Below are 16,490 nucleotides of genomic sequence, written 5' to 3'. Positions count from 1 at the left end.
GAGCTTTGTCTGCTTGTCATATGAGCCACAAACGAGATTCATTTATTTTATAAGCCAGCTTAATATCCTTGTACACATTCCTTTATCGAGTTCTATTTAAGCAGCTATGGTAAGTCCCGGGGGCCAAAAAGAGACAGCTGCAGCTGTAAGATAGGTAAGATACTGCCTAAGTAGATACTTTATAGAATTACCTGCTCTAAATCTTAGGACTAACATGGTAAAAGTAATCCCAAGTTTAGGTATCATCATCCTAAATATAGGAAATCTCTTTCTAGTCTTCCTTTCTTTATTGACTCTGAATAAATGATGAATACCGATTTCATCATCTTCAGCCGAGGCTGGGGGTGGCGGCGCCACTGCATGATAGCATTGACCAATCATCTCTCAGAATCTGTTTCGTCATCAATATCGCCTATCACATCACATTACAACTTCCTGTTACAACTTGGGTTCCTTTCACGTTTCAACCTTGACCAACATCGTTATTCAGGTTCCCATCACATGAGTAAATAAATCTAAAAAGCCTTTGGAGCTGCCAAGACGCCTTCATCATGAGTCGGATGTGAGTTCAACACCTACAGGACCTTCACCATTATCTCCCTCCACTTTCCGGACATCGTCATCCAACCTGGACCAAGTCCTCCACCAAGGCTTGAGACTTATACTAAACCACAATCCTCAGTAACTCCTCCCATCAGGAGCAGGAGAAAATGCCAGACGAGAATACGCCTCTCATCCAAACCGTTCGGGTCGGCCCTCCCCGGAGGAGGTATCCTCACCAGACCTGGCGTCGATTCTTCACTCTGATTTGCTCCGTGATTCTCTTCGGCGGTTTTGGCTTGTTCGTTTTTCAAACCTTCTTCATTGGACCTCGTCATCATCACGGCCACCCTGGCTCTTGGTTACCCGGCAAGAGCCGTCTAAGCTACGAGGAACTTGAACGTATTCTATTTGATACGCCGGACCCCAAGAAGGCTGAGGAATGGAGCCGTTACTATACAGCGGGCCCCCATTTGGCCGGCGCCAACTACTCACAGGTAAGGATTCATAACAGATGGCCACTTTGAAGTATTGTACTCATCTCTTCTAGGCCGAGTGGACCAGGGATCGATGGGAGGAATTTGGTGTCAAGTCTGAGATTGTGGCTTATGACGCCTACCTCAACTATCCCGTTGATTCCAGCGTTTGCATCCTGAAGAAGTCAAAGAATGGGAAAGACTGGGATACCACCTTCAAGGCCTCTCTCGAGGAGGATGTAATCGACCAAGACCCCACAACGTCTCTCGAAAACCGGGTGCCCATCTTTCACGGCTACTCGGCGAGTGGAAATGTCACTGCTTCCTTCGTCTACGTCAATTATGGCACTTATCAAGACTATCAAGATCTTGTTGATGCTAAAATTGATATCAAGGGCAAGATTGCTATTGCTCGATATGGAGGAATCTTCCGAGGCCTCAAGGTCAAACGTGCACAGGAACTCGGTTTCGTTGGCATCCTGATCTACAGTGACCCTGGTGATGATGGAGAAAGGACCGAGGAGAACGGGTACAAGCCTTACCCTGAAGGGCCTGCACGTAACCCCAGTTCTGTTCAGCGTGGAAGCGCAGAGTTTCTGAGCATTCGCCCTGGTGATCCGTATGTCCCCATAATCCTGAAGAGAAATGCAAAGATTTGACTGACCTTCTAGATCTACCCCTGGATATCCTTCCAAGCCTGGTGTTCCCCGAGCACCAGTCGATGATGCAACCCCTTCTATCCCCTCCATCCCTATATCATACCGTGATGCCCTTCCTATCCTCAAAGCTCTGAATGGTCACGGTCCAAAATCCACTCACTTTAACAAGTACTGGAACAAGAATCTCGGCTTGAAGTACAAGGGCATCAAATACAACATCGGACCCACTCCAGATGATGTTGTCATCAATCTTTATAACGAACAGAAATACGTCACTACTCCTCTCTGGGACGTTATCGGCGTCGTCAATGGTACTATCCCAAATGAAGTTATCGTCGTTGGAAACCACCGAGACGCTTGGATTGCTGGCGGGGCTGGCGATCCCAACAGTGGCTCTGCAGTCATCAACGAGGTCATCCGAGCAGTTGGAAAGGCCGTCGAGGCTGGTTGGAAGCCTCTTCGAACTATCGCTTTCGCGAGCTGGGATGGCGAGGAATACTCACTCATCGGCAGTACTGAATGGGTTGAAGAATATCTCCCGTGGCTCTCAGAAGCAAACGTTGCCTACGTCAATGTCGACGTGGGTGTCTCGGGCCCCGAGTTTTCTGCTTCTGCAGCTCCTCTTCTCAATCAGATCATCCGCGACGTCACAAGCGCTGTCCCCTCGCCCAATCAGACTATCCCTGGTCAGACAGTCAATGACCTCTGGTCGGGCAGGATCGCTACCATGGGCAGCGGCAGTGATTTTACCGCATTCCAGGATCATGCAGGTATTCCCTGTATTGACTTTGGTTTCAAGGACAGAGGCAACAGCGCTGTGTATCACTACCACAGTAACTATGACAGCTTCTACTGGATGAAGGAGTACGGTGACATTGGATTCAAGTACCACCGAACCATGGCCCAAATCCTGGGTCTGACCATTGCCAAACTTGCCGGGAACGTGATCATTCCCTTCAGTGCTACCGAGTACGTTGATGCGTTGGAGGGCTATCTTGACCAGGTTGAGGCCAAGTTAGAGCCTACCAAGGACGCTATCACTGAGGAGGAGATCTTCAATATCCGTGGTGCCGTCTCACCTGGCGAGCCGATTGGCAACGAGGACGATTTCAAGACGAGCCTCAAGGATATTCGTGACCTCCTTGAACACTTCCACCTGAAGGCTAGAGAGCTCGACGCTGAAGCTGAAATCGCTAAACATCAGCTTGAGCAAGGTATCCCATGGTGGAACATCGTTGAAAAGATTCGTCTCGGCTATACCATCGTCAGAGTCAACAGGAGATATAAGCTGCTCGAAAGGAGCTTTCTCTACGAAGGAGGCTTGGATGGTCGAGACTGGTTCAGGCATGTTGTGTTTGCGCCTGGTATATGGACTGGCTATTCTGGAGGTGAGTTTCTAAACGAATTGAACACTACTCAGATGCTGACGATTATTTAGCTGTGTTCCCTGGTTGGGTTGAGAGCATCGACGCCAAGGACTACATCAACGGTCTCAAGTGGTCCGCCATTATTGGACGCTCTATTAACAATGCCATTGATAGCCTTTCGGATTAAGCTGTTTTGGTTCTGGAATTAGGATTTATACAGCTATTTATGCTCAAATGTGAAACTGGTTAGCGAGTCTTCGTGCCATCTAATTAGGAGATTGCGATGAGAATTATGCTGTGTTTTTTATAGGCCACATGACGGGACATAGTTGCCTGTCCGTCTACCGGGAATTTACCTTCCCTTTTTTAAGTATTTAAGAAGTATGGCATCATAAGCCTGGGACTATTAACATAAGTTGAGCGTTATTGCCAGAAGGCTTAGTGATCTTATCATAAGTCTACGGGTTGGTATCATGAGGCTTAGGCATAAACACATACTGCCCATGCGCCTGCATGCTAAGTACATTTCCCTTTTAAAGCATGCTCAAAATCGAAATGTAGGTTGACTTTATCAATTCTAGACGGCATCCCGTCGTCTATATCGCTTCTATAGCACATCTTACACTGTTCTCTTTATGCTTTGTCGCCATCATTCAATTCTATCATTACATGCGCATCATTCGCTTAGAACTTGTACACTTGGTCCTCCTTGTAGCCAAGCTCCTTAAGGGCACCGGTCAGCTCACCCTGGTTCTTGGGGCTGACCTTGTTTCCGGAGATGGCGTTCATGAGGCCGGGAGGGCCACAGACAAACAGCTTGATGTTCTCGTTCTTGGGCTCAGGGAGAACAGTCTTGAGGAGCTCCTTGGAGATGTAGCCGCTGTTGCCGACCCACTCCTTGGGGGGGTTGTCGAGGACGTAGAAAGCACGGAAACGTTGGGGAAATGTGTTCTCGAGGCGCTCAAACTCCTTCTTCAGAAGGATGTCCTGCTCGGAGACGTTGCCGAAGACAAGGGTGACCTTAGTCTTGTCGTTGGGGTTGTTGAAAATAGCGCGAGCGAGCTGGTACATGGGGGTGATGCCAGTACCACCGGCAATGAGGGCAATGTGGTCGTGTTTGTTCTCCTCCCAGGTGTACTTAGGCAGAGGACCCTTGATGTCGAGGCGCTGGCCGGGAACAAGGTTGTGGAGGTGTGTGCTCATAGGACCATTGGGATACTTCTTAACGAGCAAGTCGATGAAACCCTTCTCGTCTGTAATCGTTAGTTACTTGTGCTAAAGAGGTCTAATTCGACTACATACTTTCATCGCTGATAGGGGTGTAGGGTCGGAGAGTAGCCTTCTCATCTTCAGGGCCCTTGTACTTTGTAAGAATGGCGCTGGCAACGTGCAGACCAGAGACTTGATCGGGCTCGGGAAGCTCAAAGCGTAGACGCTTGGTGTTGTGGTTGACAAGCTCAACATCTGAAAGCTTCAGGGAAACGAAACCCTGGTCACCACCGGTGAAGGTCTTCTTGGGCTCAACACCAACGGCCTGCTTCACATCAGCAGCAGCGGCCGCAGCAGAGGGAGCTCCACCCTTGCTGAAGTACCAGTAGCCAGCACCTCCAACGGCAGCAGCTCCAGCGCCGTAGAGAAGAGCATTGGATCCTCCAGCACCTCCAGCCTCAGTGGCATATCGACGAACAGACTAGAGAGTAAGTTAGTTAAGCTTCGCGACGAGCAATTGAGAATGATGTAGTTCTGATTGATAATCCGAAACAGAGACCATGATGGAGGGGCGCAAATGCGCGTGACAAGGAAAAACGTACCCTCAAAGGCTGAGCAGCGCGGAATGCAGATCGGGCGAACATCTTGACTTGATTATGAGGTCAATTGAAGGTCAATTGGCCAGGAATAGAGAATGAGAGGTTGTTGCTGGTATCGTCTGAAGAGCTAGGTAGAGAAGTGGGCGTATCCAGGTATTCCGAAATCGCGACGAAACAAGAGATGACGTTATGAGTCACGTGATATCCCGGACAAAGCACGTCAAACTACGGGAAGCCGGCTGTCGATAGGTAGCTTCGCTCGCTTGTTGTATGATGTGATATAGTAAGCTTGGATGAAGACGAGCGATAGATTTTTCTCTAGTAGCGATGGCGTGATGGCTTGTCTTGGGGAATGTAGTACAAGTAACTCGACAATAAGCAATCTCCAATCAACTTATATCATGTACTTTTCTCCATCTTCCAAGCTTTTTAGCTTCGGCAATAGGATACAGGCTGTTAAAGTAAAGGTTTAGGTTAACAAGGGGAACTCGGTTATCTCATGATAGGTGCATTAGGATACTAAGGTGTCTTGATGAGTTCATATATAGATTACCGAAACATCGGCTTTTACTACGGCAATATAGCACTAACCCCGTCCAACACCACTCCATCTGCTCTGAATCTCTCGGTGGTTCCCCCTGAAACTCCTTTTCTCATTATGTAGCTCAAGAAACCTCTGTACTCATTGACCTCTGTCCTCCGCCATAACTCCATACAGCCAATCTAGATAACTTTTGCCCTTAAACAAGACTGAGAAAATTGCCGTCTCCCATCATGCCTACATGGCATATTTATACATAATCTCAAGTCACCTGTTGGCGGCGGTCGGAGTTTGCTGTGGTATTATTGGTATATTCGCCCGCTCCGTTAGAAGAATACATCGAATCGTGAACGTCTCTTCAAGCATGGCATGCAATTCGTTATTATTCAATCACCATATCACCTTTCCTCTCCCCTCGCTTCCTCAGAGCCCCCTGGCTCGGCCAACTCCATTGGTGGCTTCGTCTGTACTGGTGTAACATTCGAGTCCCTCTTTGTTCCACCGTCGTGACTCTCCCTCCTCAAAATACCAGTATCTTGAGGCTGAGCAATCGTCGGCGTGTTTGCTTGGCTACCTCCCCGTTGCCCGTGATAGTGAATAACTTGGGGAGGCGGTTGTCCGGAGTGGAGGCCCAATTGCTCAGTGGGATACGGGTCAAGGTCTTTGCTCGAGGTCGAGAACATCGACACGATTGGCTGATGGTACCCGTTAGTCGCATTGCTGGAAGATGGAGTATGGCCATATTGACCGCTATGCTCCGCTTGAGTAGGTGTGCCCACATCAGGGGAGCCAGTTCCCTCCACAAGGTGACCAGCCAAGCTGTTCATTCCTCCCTCGATATCGCGAAGTAGTCGGACATACTCCTCAGGCACCAGGCCGCTTTCCTGCGTCTTCGGATCCTCAGCCACCAGCCAACCTTGCCCGTGCCGGTACGACACCCAGATAATCTGGCCCTCAACTAGAGGCAATTCGTTCTCGTTTTCCCGCTCGAAATCGAACAGGGCGACGGCTTTGCCGTGGAACTCCTCGTCCGGCGATGTAATAGTAAACTGGTAATCTCGTGAATAGCGAGACTGGTCCTCGTCATTGTAGCCTGGAGACGATGGGGAACTGTCAGACTCGGGCTGATAGTACTCACCGCCCTCAGCAGCCCGGGGTTGCTGGGCAATGTGATATGCCCGACTGTGTCTTGCCTGCTCCGGAGGATATGTAACAAAATCTCCACCAGAGCCGTTGGCCTCGCCGCCGTTATTGACATAGTATGTTTCGCTACCGTCTCCGCTAGTTCCCATATAGTAGCCCCGCTCATGATCGTAGTTGGTAGAATGCATATCAAAATCGCGACCTGTCCTCCCCCTCAGGGTTGTCGCCGCCGAGGTTGACTTATGCTTGCGGTGGCGTGTAGCTACAACAGGGCTTTGCAGATCCTCGTCTTCGCTATATGGGGGCCCACCGTCGAATTGGATGGGGGCCAAATCATGGCCACGGTTGAATCCATCTGTACCCCACGACTCCCAAGGCATACGGGTTTCCCACGACACTGGGGGATCTGATAACCTACGATGCTCGCTTGCGGGTGTTGTCATACCGGAAGGCGGTCCCGAAGGTTCTGGCGGCGGCCCGTAGTGCAGAGGATGGGTAGCAGGGTACGCAAAGTCCCGCACTTGGGTATATGAGAGAGTCGAGGGGAACATCGGGAACATATGTGAGGTCGGACGGGATCTCGTAGGCAGAGAGCCCGTCGAGTATTGGGAAAGTCGGCTTCGGGAAACGTGGGACATTGGTCGCGATTGCATGCTTCGGCGCGAAGGCGGAGAGGTGATTAGAGGTGGCAGCGCGGGGTGATTAGGGTTCGGAGAAGAGGATGCGGCTGCTGAAGGAGAGGTCACTGGAGAAGAAGCCGTAGACATAACTGCCGTTGTCGACATGCCTTTTCGGAAAAGGCCTAGCGACAGTCGTGCGATCTGGCGCACGCGGCCGCGCAAACGCCGAAGGATGAGCGTGCAGCAGAGAAGGTCTCGCGGGGCTGCAGTAAGACTGACAGTTAGACGGGTGCGCTAGAAGAACTAGGTATCGGCAGCGGGATTGAAGCGGCAAAAATGATGAGCGGAGGCGATCTCTGCACTGAAGAGCTCGATGCGATATTTTGATTTGCGTTTTGTAATGCTAGACGCTCCAAGTTGGTCTCGTTCGAGTTGAGCTGTCGAGGCGGACGTCAAGTCAGCCGTAGCGCTAAGGCGTGAGCCAGCAAGGGCTCCAGTCGAGTTCCAAGTATAATAGTCAACGCTGAGCCAAGCCCTAATGCAGATAATGCCAGACGACCAGTCGTCGAGCGATAAAGCACGAGATGATTCGGTTACAAGTGTGGAGTGGAAGTGCGAAGGAGCGTAGAGAAGCAGAAGCAGAAGCAGAAGCAGAAGCAGAAGTAAGAGCAACTGGACAGAAACAGAAACAAGAACAGAAGAGAAAACAATGCCCTGGTCTTAGGTTGCTGCCGGTGCTCGGGAACAAGGGCACCACGCTGTACAGTAGCTGTCGGGTCTGATCAAAAATGCCTGCGCTTGCGCTCTAGGCGAGGCGAGAAACCAAAAGAGGGCCTGGCCTGGGCTGAACGGAACTGAACTGAACTAGGGTAGGATGATCCCTAGATGGATTGTGATGAGTGTAAGGTGAAGTTGGGTTAGAGAAGCGAGCGAGGAAGGCCATCAATCGATGGATTGCCCACCTTAGCAATCCTCGCGAGAAAGCGACCTGGGGGAGACAGTACTGTACCCGGTAAGGTCGCCCGTTGGCACGTCCGGGCCCGGGAGCTGGAGGCTGTAAGGTAGTGGGGGGGGCACAATTGTGCGCAATAGCGCACCACACCACTGAAGCAAGCGCCTTACGCACCAATCCGACTGGTCAGGGGTCTTAGATCAAGCGAGTCAGCGCCTGTAAGTCGGAGAGAAGGAGCCCAATGAGACTCGAATATGAATGGAATATTTCTATCAGTTTGTCGCCGCTTGCTCCCTGGGCGCTAGCCAGCAGGAGTATATTGTGGGATGATGTTAGTAACGAGTTGATATGCAAGTGAGAAGAGATATCAGGGTAATGGAAGAGACCTCCTGTTGGCTCAATGTGACATCCAACGGTCGGGCAGTTCCCAAATGAGGGGTACCTTATGCTTGACTAAATTTCCAGCATTTATTAGACCTAAATTTAGGATCAAAGATCAAAGTCATTGTAAACTGTCCATCCAATCCAATGATGAGAGTACATTGATACCCTATTCTAAGTACCTAGGCGTTCACTGGTAATTTTAATAGTTTATGGTTAAGATTTAGCTGTTAACTGGTCCTTAAGCCTACCTCTAGGTTAATAACTTTCTTACCTTATATCTTTTGGACAAAGCATGCGCCTGCCTCTATCCCAACCAACGCTGGAGGAGCCGCATCTCATCCAGCCCATCTGCTTAATTAAATTCGGGTTGTAACAACCAAAGGCGCCACACAATCATTTGCACTTGTCTTCAACCCCTCTGAAGCCTTGATCCTTTCTCGCCCTCCCTCGTGTTCATCCCGAAAAGATGACTGTCGTCGTCTTGCATGCGCATGCGCATACGCACACGCACACACAATACGGTAAACCCAACAAGACGTACGACAACTCTGAGCGAGGATCTCCCTGTATACCCACCCGGGCCGTTGGAACCTCAATCTGGAAAGGTGACCCTGTTCATCTCTTCTTGGTATGGATGGATACAGGAAAGTAAACTCAGCTGGCAGATGGATCAGGCCGGGCTGCCATGGATGCAATCTCCGGTTATTGCATCGTTGCTGTCGCAATGAAATAACCCTCTCTATTTATTCTGGAAATTACTATCATCATGGTGTGCAGGATCATGAAACTAGACCCCCAAGGTTGGATGGCAGGGGTATCTAGATCGATGTTGGTTACGTAGCGAGCTGGCAGCAAGGCAAAAACGAACAGGGTCGTCATGTCATGTAGTGATCCTCTTGCCAGGTATACACGCGTATGTATGTTATTATTATTTAATTAATTGTTTACGGTGCTTCGATGATCTCGCTCTAGGTTCTTTACCTGGGTCACGATCCGCGATCTCTCCCGGCGGCTGAGGTTTTGATGACTTCTGAGTCCCGCCCACAAATCCGTCCAGTACGGATCCAATTCTGCATCTGGTGCCAAGTTGGTGTAGTGTAATTGAGTCTGCAGGGTTATCACAGGTGGAAGAGAGGTGCAGTATAGCAACCACCTGCTGTTTCCATACTATCCAGGCATGAGGCTCAAAATGTCAACATAGTATATTTGGTACAATTTCAAAGTTAGAGTTAAATTCAACAACTCAAGACCCCGCCCAGCTTTCTACTTTCTTCTTTCATGGTCCAGCTCTTTTATACAGAGTATAACGTGAACAGAAAGGACCAGCCGGTGCCTTAGGTGACCGGTGAGGTTTCTATTCTGGGCTAAATTTGGTGTCTTCGTTGATTGGCTACACCAAAGCGTCGTTTGTTTCAGGTTATGCGGGCGTTTAAAAGCCAATAGCCATTGCAGATCAAATTCGCTGGTGGAGATCTCTCTGTTGGTCGCTTCAAGAATCACAAGGAATCAATATCAACTGTCTGATTGCAGAGTACACCAAGCCTAACCCCCTCCCCCCCTCCTCAATGTCAACATCGTATAAAAGAAGGCAAGGCAATATTGTACTACAGTACTCTGAGCGACACGTGACCAAGTGACTGCTCATGTTTGTTACCAACACGCACTGTGATGGCTTTGTAACCTAGGTAACTTGATAATTAGACAAGCTCATGATCTTAATACCTAAGGCCCTGATCTAATGTTCTTAGACCGGTGTATTGGCTCATTTATTACACACGTTGGCATCGGAGCTGTCGCTTGCTGACTCATCAGATCATACCGGAGTTTAGCCGTAAGCTAGCGTCAGCTCGCCCTAGCTTAACTTTCCCAACTTCACAACAGTTCAAAACTCAACCTCTTCTTTCAATAAACATCACCAGATTGTGTCGCGTACCAAAGGGAACGGGACAACAATGACATGAGGTGGCTATTGGTGTGCCAACTTGACACTTAAAGAGCCGGGTAAGTAGGAACATGCGCGATTTCCTTTTCTTTCATGATGAGTTTAACATATTGGAGCTGTCTGAATTTCTTTGCTGAAAAGACACTTTATACGCTTTTTTATCTGATGATCAACCTGCACTTCTCTTGTAACCTGCCTCTTTTTGAATGCAATGCACTAACGCAGTGCTGCACAGTCTATCGTCTTGTCTCTTCAAAGCATGCCACGCGGCTATCCTCCCGCCAACGACCTCGTTTTCTCGCCCGGCTAGAAACTCAAAAATATGGAGGTTGCCAACGGTGGCTCTTCGGCCAAGAGCCAGAATGGCTCATCTGAGAGCAACGGCGGATACAAACTCAAGTTTTGCACTGTCTGTGCAAGTAACAACAATCGGTTCGTAGATGCGTGTCTCCTTCTGACACATTTGTGCTAATGTTCATCTTGAAGCTCCATGGAAGCCCATTTACGGCTGTCTCAGGCTGACTATCCTGTCATCTCCTTCGGCACTGGTTCTCTCGTCCGCCTGCCCGGACCTTCCATCAGCCAACCTAATGTGTATCACTTTAACAGAACTTCTTATGACAGTATGTTCAAGGAGCTTGAATCCAAGGATGCTCGGCTGTATAGGAATAACGGCATACTTAACATGTTAAACCGTAACCGTGGCGTCAAATGGGGCCCAGAACGCTGGCAAGACTGGCAAGTCGGTGTACCTCGCTTGCAACATACTAAGGACCGTGGCAGCGAAGGTACTGAAGGTGGTCTAGTCGATGTTGTCATCACCTGTGAAGAGCGATGCTGGGATGCTGTTGTCGATGATCTCCTTAATAGGGGTTCACCGCTCAACCGACCCGTACATGTCATCAACGTCGAGATTAAGGATAACCACGAAGAGGCCGCCATTGGTGGGCAGGGTATCTTGGATCTCGCAAACTCCCTCAACGCGGCTGCTCGTGAAGAGCGCGAAGCTGTTGGTGCCTCGTCCTTTGACAATGGTTCTGCCTCAAGCAGAGCCTCTTTTGATGAGCGAGTGCCTGATATCCTGGCCTCATGGCAGGAAAGATGGCCCAAACTGCCAGCGACCTGGACCGTGGCTTGGTTCTAATTCGCGTAAAACCACACTCATACTACACACCATGTGACGCGACTGCAATTATATACGACAAAGGCCTTGAGTGCTAAACTCTAGCAGCAACTCGACAGGCGGTATACGCAAGTTTGCAAAATTTTAGATCTATCTCCGGGATGGATAGTAGGACGAACTTGAGTGGCTTGTGAGGGGAGTTTCGTTCCTAGCTTTCGATCGTAGAGACCCAAACCCCAGTATAATCAGGGTGAAGATTTATCCCCGGGAGGGCTCAGCCCTTCACCACTATCATCACAAATCCATGGGCAGCTGAATATGAATAACACCGGTGCCTCGTCACCTAAGCCTCTCATTGCCGGCCATTCCGTTACTATCCCCGAAGGAGTTTCGCGATCAAGGAGATACTGTACGGCTGCTTGAGGGACACCCACAGTGTATTAGGCGCATACCTTTCATAGGCAGATAAGAAGTGTCGATCACAAACCGGCTTCGAAATTATATGAAGATCTTCCAGCCTGCATGAATAGTGAATGTTTCAGGGAAGACTGATCAAGATTGATCTAGTTCAAATCGGACAGGGTTTTAAACTCGATCACAAAATAGATGGCGTTGGTGATCACTTTAGCACAGCCACTTGTACAATTCATGTGAAGCGGCATATGTGACCGTGGTATCGATGTTGATGTGATAATATGTAACTCTCTGGTACTCTGTACAATTGGCCAATCCATACGGAGTATGTCTCCAACGACGAACATGTCATGAGAGGTCCTATCCGTCTGATGAACCAGCTTACATGATGGGTCAATGGCTGTCATTCAGTAGCTAAGTTAGCATGGAACTCCCTGTCATAGGCTCAGGGGGGTTTTAAGAGGCAACCAGTTGACATGGACTTCGACTTGTCATTCGAAGCCGCGTAATGGGAACGAACAGGACGGGAATCTAAATTAGTACGAACGCCACAGCTTTGTTTGGTGGATCGTTATCTCAGGGGCTGTTTGGTGGTGTGAACGTCGATTCGCCTGCTGGTAACCATTACCACAATTTTGCCATAGGGTATGGCAAAGGCGGCATGCATATGGATGTTTATGACTTTGAGAGTATGCTAAGAAAACTTGTGACTGTCATGAGGTGGAGAGAAAAATAATAATCTAAGGTCTAATAAGCATATAAATTTAGCAAAGTCTTTTTGTTACTGAGGAGCCTGAAGTTTTGCTGCTTCTCCTGCACTACCTACGTAAGTTAGTATTATAAGCTCTCTTATCCTTGGCCGTAAGAAGCATTCCTTTGCCGCTAAGGAATATGCAACTGAATCCTACTCGCTCATCCGCGGGAAGCTCACCTGGTGACCCGCGGAGCCCGCATCCTTCGGAAACCAGATAAAACAAAGCCAAAAACCAATCGCCGTAATACTCGTGAATGAAATAGAGTTCGAAAGCAACAGCGATTTCCTGGCACTCTGAGCAGCATATACGTTAAAATGGCACTACGAGAAGAGCCAAAAGTTATTCGACCAATGAGCAACTTGTATGGACTCTTTCAACTCCTATCAGCTGAACCAAGCCTAACTATGAACCAGAGAGTTGTACCACTCAGCCTTGCACACTTTGCGTCATAGCTGTGGTACTGCAGTAGTCTGCCGTTTTGGTCTCCCGAGTCATCTTGTCAGCCGCTCACTTGAGAGTATCCGAAATGCCTTCCATCGGGCCATGGCACTTACAGTAGGGGAACACCCCATGCTGCAAGTGGGTATCCTAAACGAGAACTCAGCTGTACCTTCATGGATTGAGCTGGAAACTGTCGATCTCGGTCTGCATATTAGCTGGCAAGAGATTAAAGCTTCGGATGATTATGAGGGTTCCTTGAAGCATGAGATTCGAAACCAGCTCGATACTTGGTTTACAGATGTCGAAACGAAGCCAGGGTGGAGGACCTCTGTACTATGGCCAGAGGGTAGTATCCAGTCATTGGATGTTATTTTCTGCTGGAACCATACCAACTTCGATGGTGTAGGGGGCAAGATTCTGCACCAGACCCTGTTACGCAACCTCAATGACCCGAAGACTGATCATGAACTCAATTTGGATGGAAGCGTACTTCATCTTAGCAGTACTGCAGACAGGTTCCCCCCTCCTCCAGAAGAGCTTATCAAGATCCCAGTTTCGTGGGGATTCGCTTTGGCAACAATCTGGAAAGAACTGAGGCCTCCATTCCTTGTGGTATCAAACGATCCAACCCAGGCCAACTGGGCCCCTATTCGCCAGGAGCCTTACCAAACCGAGTTCAGAACCTTCTCGATTGAAGATGCAACGCTGAAGAAGGTACTGAGCAAATGCCGAGCGCATCATACCACCATTACAGGCCTTTTGCATGCCCTACCGCTGGTATCGCTTGCCCTGCAATTAGACGAGGGCAAGAAGCATCACAAACAAGAGTCAAAGTCGATGTTTGCTATCAGCGCATTGGATACCCGTCGCTTCATCCCCGCCAATTCTGAGGCATACCCTTGGCATGTTCCCAGTACGACCATGGATAACCAGATGACACTTGTTAACCACCTGTTTGGTGAGGATCTAGTCACAGAAATCCGCTCCAAGGCCAAAGGAATACCATCACAATCGCATGCCATGACTCAACTCGAGAAATTTGTCTGGGTAGCCGCTGTGCAAGCTAGAGAGGATATTCAGAGCAAGCTCGACAAGGGCATGGAAAATGACCCCTCGGGCTTGATGAACTTTGTCAAAGACTGGCGAGTTCAAAAGAAGCAGCAGCTCAAGAAGCCCCGAGAAGGTGCCTGGGGTGTATCCAATTTAGGAATACTGGATGGGGCTGTTGAAGGCTCAGGCTGGAAGATCGAGAGAGCTGTGTTTCAGCTGAGCTGCGAACTCACTTCGCCTGTGTTCCATATCAGCTCGATTAGCGTCAAGGGCAAAGAGATGTGCGTTGATGTCAGTTGGCAACAGGGTATCATCGATGCTGAGATTGGAGACACACTCGCGTCCGATATGGAGGCCTGGATAAGGTTCCTTGGCGCCGGGGGAGAGGAATGATGAAGGACCGGCAGAAAAGCTGAGGGTATTGGACCAAGGGGTCGAAAATAATTAATCAAGGGTCTTCCAAGGTTGTCCTCAAGTTGCCTGAGCTTATCCTAACGGTGTCTTGAATGTTTTTGTACCCTAGGATCAAGTTGCGTGGCCTCCGATGTGGGAGAAATAGGAGAAGAGGAACGTTGGATTGGAATGTTTGAGGACGTCATGAATGACATGATATGGAGAAAAATGAGGTCAAGTACATACTCCGTAGTGACCAACTTATAATTAATAAGTTATGTTATGCTTCTATTTAGTACGGCGTAGTGTCTGAGACATTCATAATAATACGTAGTCCAAATTTGGATGGTCACAAATCAGAATCTTTCAGTCCTTTGATCGATCAACTATACAGGAATGCTACTAGATCTTCAAGATGATTTTTGGTGTTATTTTCTTTCCACTTATAACGTCTTATCCTACTTATGAATCTTATGATAGTGTTGTCCATTATCAACTTATTCCGGCTTGTAGGTCCGGGTGGCTGTACAAGTACCTTGCCTAGCCGCGCACCAAGCACGTGCCGACTTTACCAAGACCCGCCTATCCCCAGCGCCTCGCTCGGCAACCCGCTAAGCTTTGAACGCCTGACCAGGGTCGTTGGTCAAATCAGAGCTCGCAAGAAAGAGTCGCTTTTGCTGGTTCAGGGGCAGGGGGGGCCCTGGGGCGGTTGACGGGTGCATTGACTGGAGCTCTTTAGCAAAGCGCAGTGTGCTCAGTGGACCGGACCTTGAATAAGGTGCCCAGGCTTGAACCCAGGTTGCATCGAGATTGGCTGTTCTGCTTATTTCCCGTCCGTCCCCTTGCATGGGGTCATATCATTCCATCTGGTGCTTTTATACTTGAGCGGCAGATGCGAGAAGCCAATTCGATCTCTCGATAATCTCAACCAAGCCAAAGTGGTAGACTGCCTACTAATCTGGAAGGTCAAAGTTGGCACCAACTACTATCAACTATTGTTCGATAAACCAATTCCGAACAATACCTTATCGAGTCTCGGTGGACTCATGAAATTAACACTCCGTCTTGAACGATTTAATAAATTGCCAGACCGGGGCACCCGGACATTCTGGATGCTCACCCCAGAAGACAGAGACCGAGAACTCATTTCCCGCAAAGATCTCACTCACTGTGTTGTGCTATATCTGAACTGTATCTGTCCGATGTCCACTCGTTCGCCTCGGATTGTACACCCACAACTTGGGGCCCTTGGCTTTAGCTGCACAGTACGTACGCTATTTTCTAGAACAAGTTAAGCTGTGAGTGAGGTCAGGTCCGGTTGGTGATGATGGTGGAGTTGTCCCCTGAACATCCATTCATCCAAGCTCCCACCACGCCCGATCCGGTCTAAACCCAACTCGACTTGAACCCCCTTTTGGATCCATGGAATTGGGGTCGGTCAGGGTCAGTTGATGAATTCACTTGGAGTTGATTGACTTGAGTCGATCGTTGGTTGATCTACATTGCGTTGCATTCTTTTCGTTCTTACTTTGTCCTTCTTCTTTGATTGCCCTTGACTCACTCTCTTTCATCCAACTACCTAATCCATCAGAAGAGGCAAATAGACAAGCATTGGCAAGAAATACCTTACATACAGTACCTTGCTTTCCACTGCTCTTCGACTCTTACTTAACCTTTCTTTCAATTCACCGTATCTGAACATCACCACCTCCATCATTCATTCCTGCCATTGAGCCACACTCCAAACCGTCCGCTTTTCGTCGCTTCCGGCCACTTGCTGAAGCTTGGCGCTTCTATCGCCCGTCGCCCCCTGAAAGGTCGCCAAAGTTGTGGGGGAGCCCTTCCAGTGGTTAAAAAGATTCCAACCATTAGGTTAGCTACA

General features: G+C 49.0%; 5 protein-coding genes across 5 annotated transcripts; 3 read left to right on the top strand and 2 right to left on the bottom strand.

Moving 5' to 3' along the window:
• Positions 1-551: 551 nt before the first annotated feature.
• Positions 552-3,229, top strand: FTJAE_9742 (glutamate carboxypeptidase II; the record flags this gene model as incomplete). The annotated part of the gene is made up of 5 exons (XM_037356694.1): positions 552-562; positions 683-1,037; positions 1,091-1,635; positions 1,688-3,063; positions 3,114-3,229. The coding sequence occupies 5 exons, from the start codon at positions 552-554 to the stop codon at positions 3,227-3,229; spliced, it is 2,403 nt and encodes an 800-aa protein (XP_037203213.1).
• A 497-nt stretch (positions 3,230-3,726) lies between these two features.
• FTJAE_9741 (NADH-cytochrome b5 reductase 2) lies at positions 3,727-4,895 on the bottom strand (the record flags this gene model as incomplete). Its single annotated transcript, XM_037356693.1, has 3 exons — positions 3,727-4,295; positions 4,345-4,732; positions 4,854-4,895. The coding sequence occupies 3 exons, from the start codon at positions 4,893-4,895 to the stop codon at positions 3,727-3,729; spliced, it is 999 nt and encodes a 332-aa protein (XP_037203212.1).
• Positions 4,896-5,789: 894 nt separating this feature from the next.
• Positions 5,790-7,301, bottom strand: FTJAE_9740 (NAP1-binding 2; the record flags this gene model as incomplete). The annotated part of the gene is made up of 1 exon (XM_037356692.1): positions 5,790-7,301. One exon carries the CDS (start codon positions 7,299-7,301, stop codon positions 5,790-5,792), a length of 1,512 nt encoding a protein of 503 aa, XP_037203211.1.
• A 3,453-nt stretch (positions 7,302-10,754) lies between these two features.
• On the top strand, positions 10,755-11,576 carry FTJAE_9739 (RNA polymerase II subunit A domain protein; the record flags this gene model as incomplete). Its single annotated transcript, XM_037356690.1, has 2 exons — positions 10,755-10,864; positions 10,919-11,576. 2 exons carry the CDS (start codon positions 10,755-10,757, stop codon positions 11,574-11,576), a joined length of 768 nt encoding a protein of 255 aa, XP_037203210.1.
• Positions 11,577-13,267: 1,691 nt separating this feature from the next.
• On the top strand, positions 13,268-14,608 carry FTJAE_9738 (uncharacterized protein; the record flags this gene model as incomplete). The annotated part of the gene is made up of 1 exon (XM_037356689.1): positions 13,268-14,608. The coding sequence occupies one exon, from the start codon at positions 13,268-13,270 to the stop codon at positions 14,606-14,608; it is 1,341 nt and encodes a 446-aa protein (XP_037203209.1).
• Positions 14,609-16,490: the final 1,882 nt, after the last annotated feature.

The sequence above is a fragment of the Fusarium tjaetaba genome (assembly GCF_013396195.1).
Source record: "Fusarium tjaetaba strain NRRL 66243 chromosome Unknown NRRL66243_c0000223, whole genome shotgun sequence".
In the NCBI taxonomy this organism is placed as follows: domain Eukaryota; kingdom Fungi; phylum Ascomycota; class Sordariomycetes; order Hypocreales; family Nectriaceae; genus Fusarium; species Fusarium tjaetaba.
The sequence above is the reverse complement of the archived record's forward strand: the minus strand, read 5'-3'. Positions and strand labels throughout refer to the sequence as shown.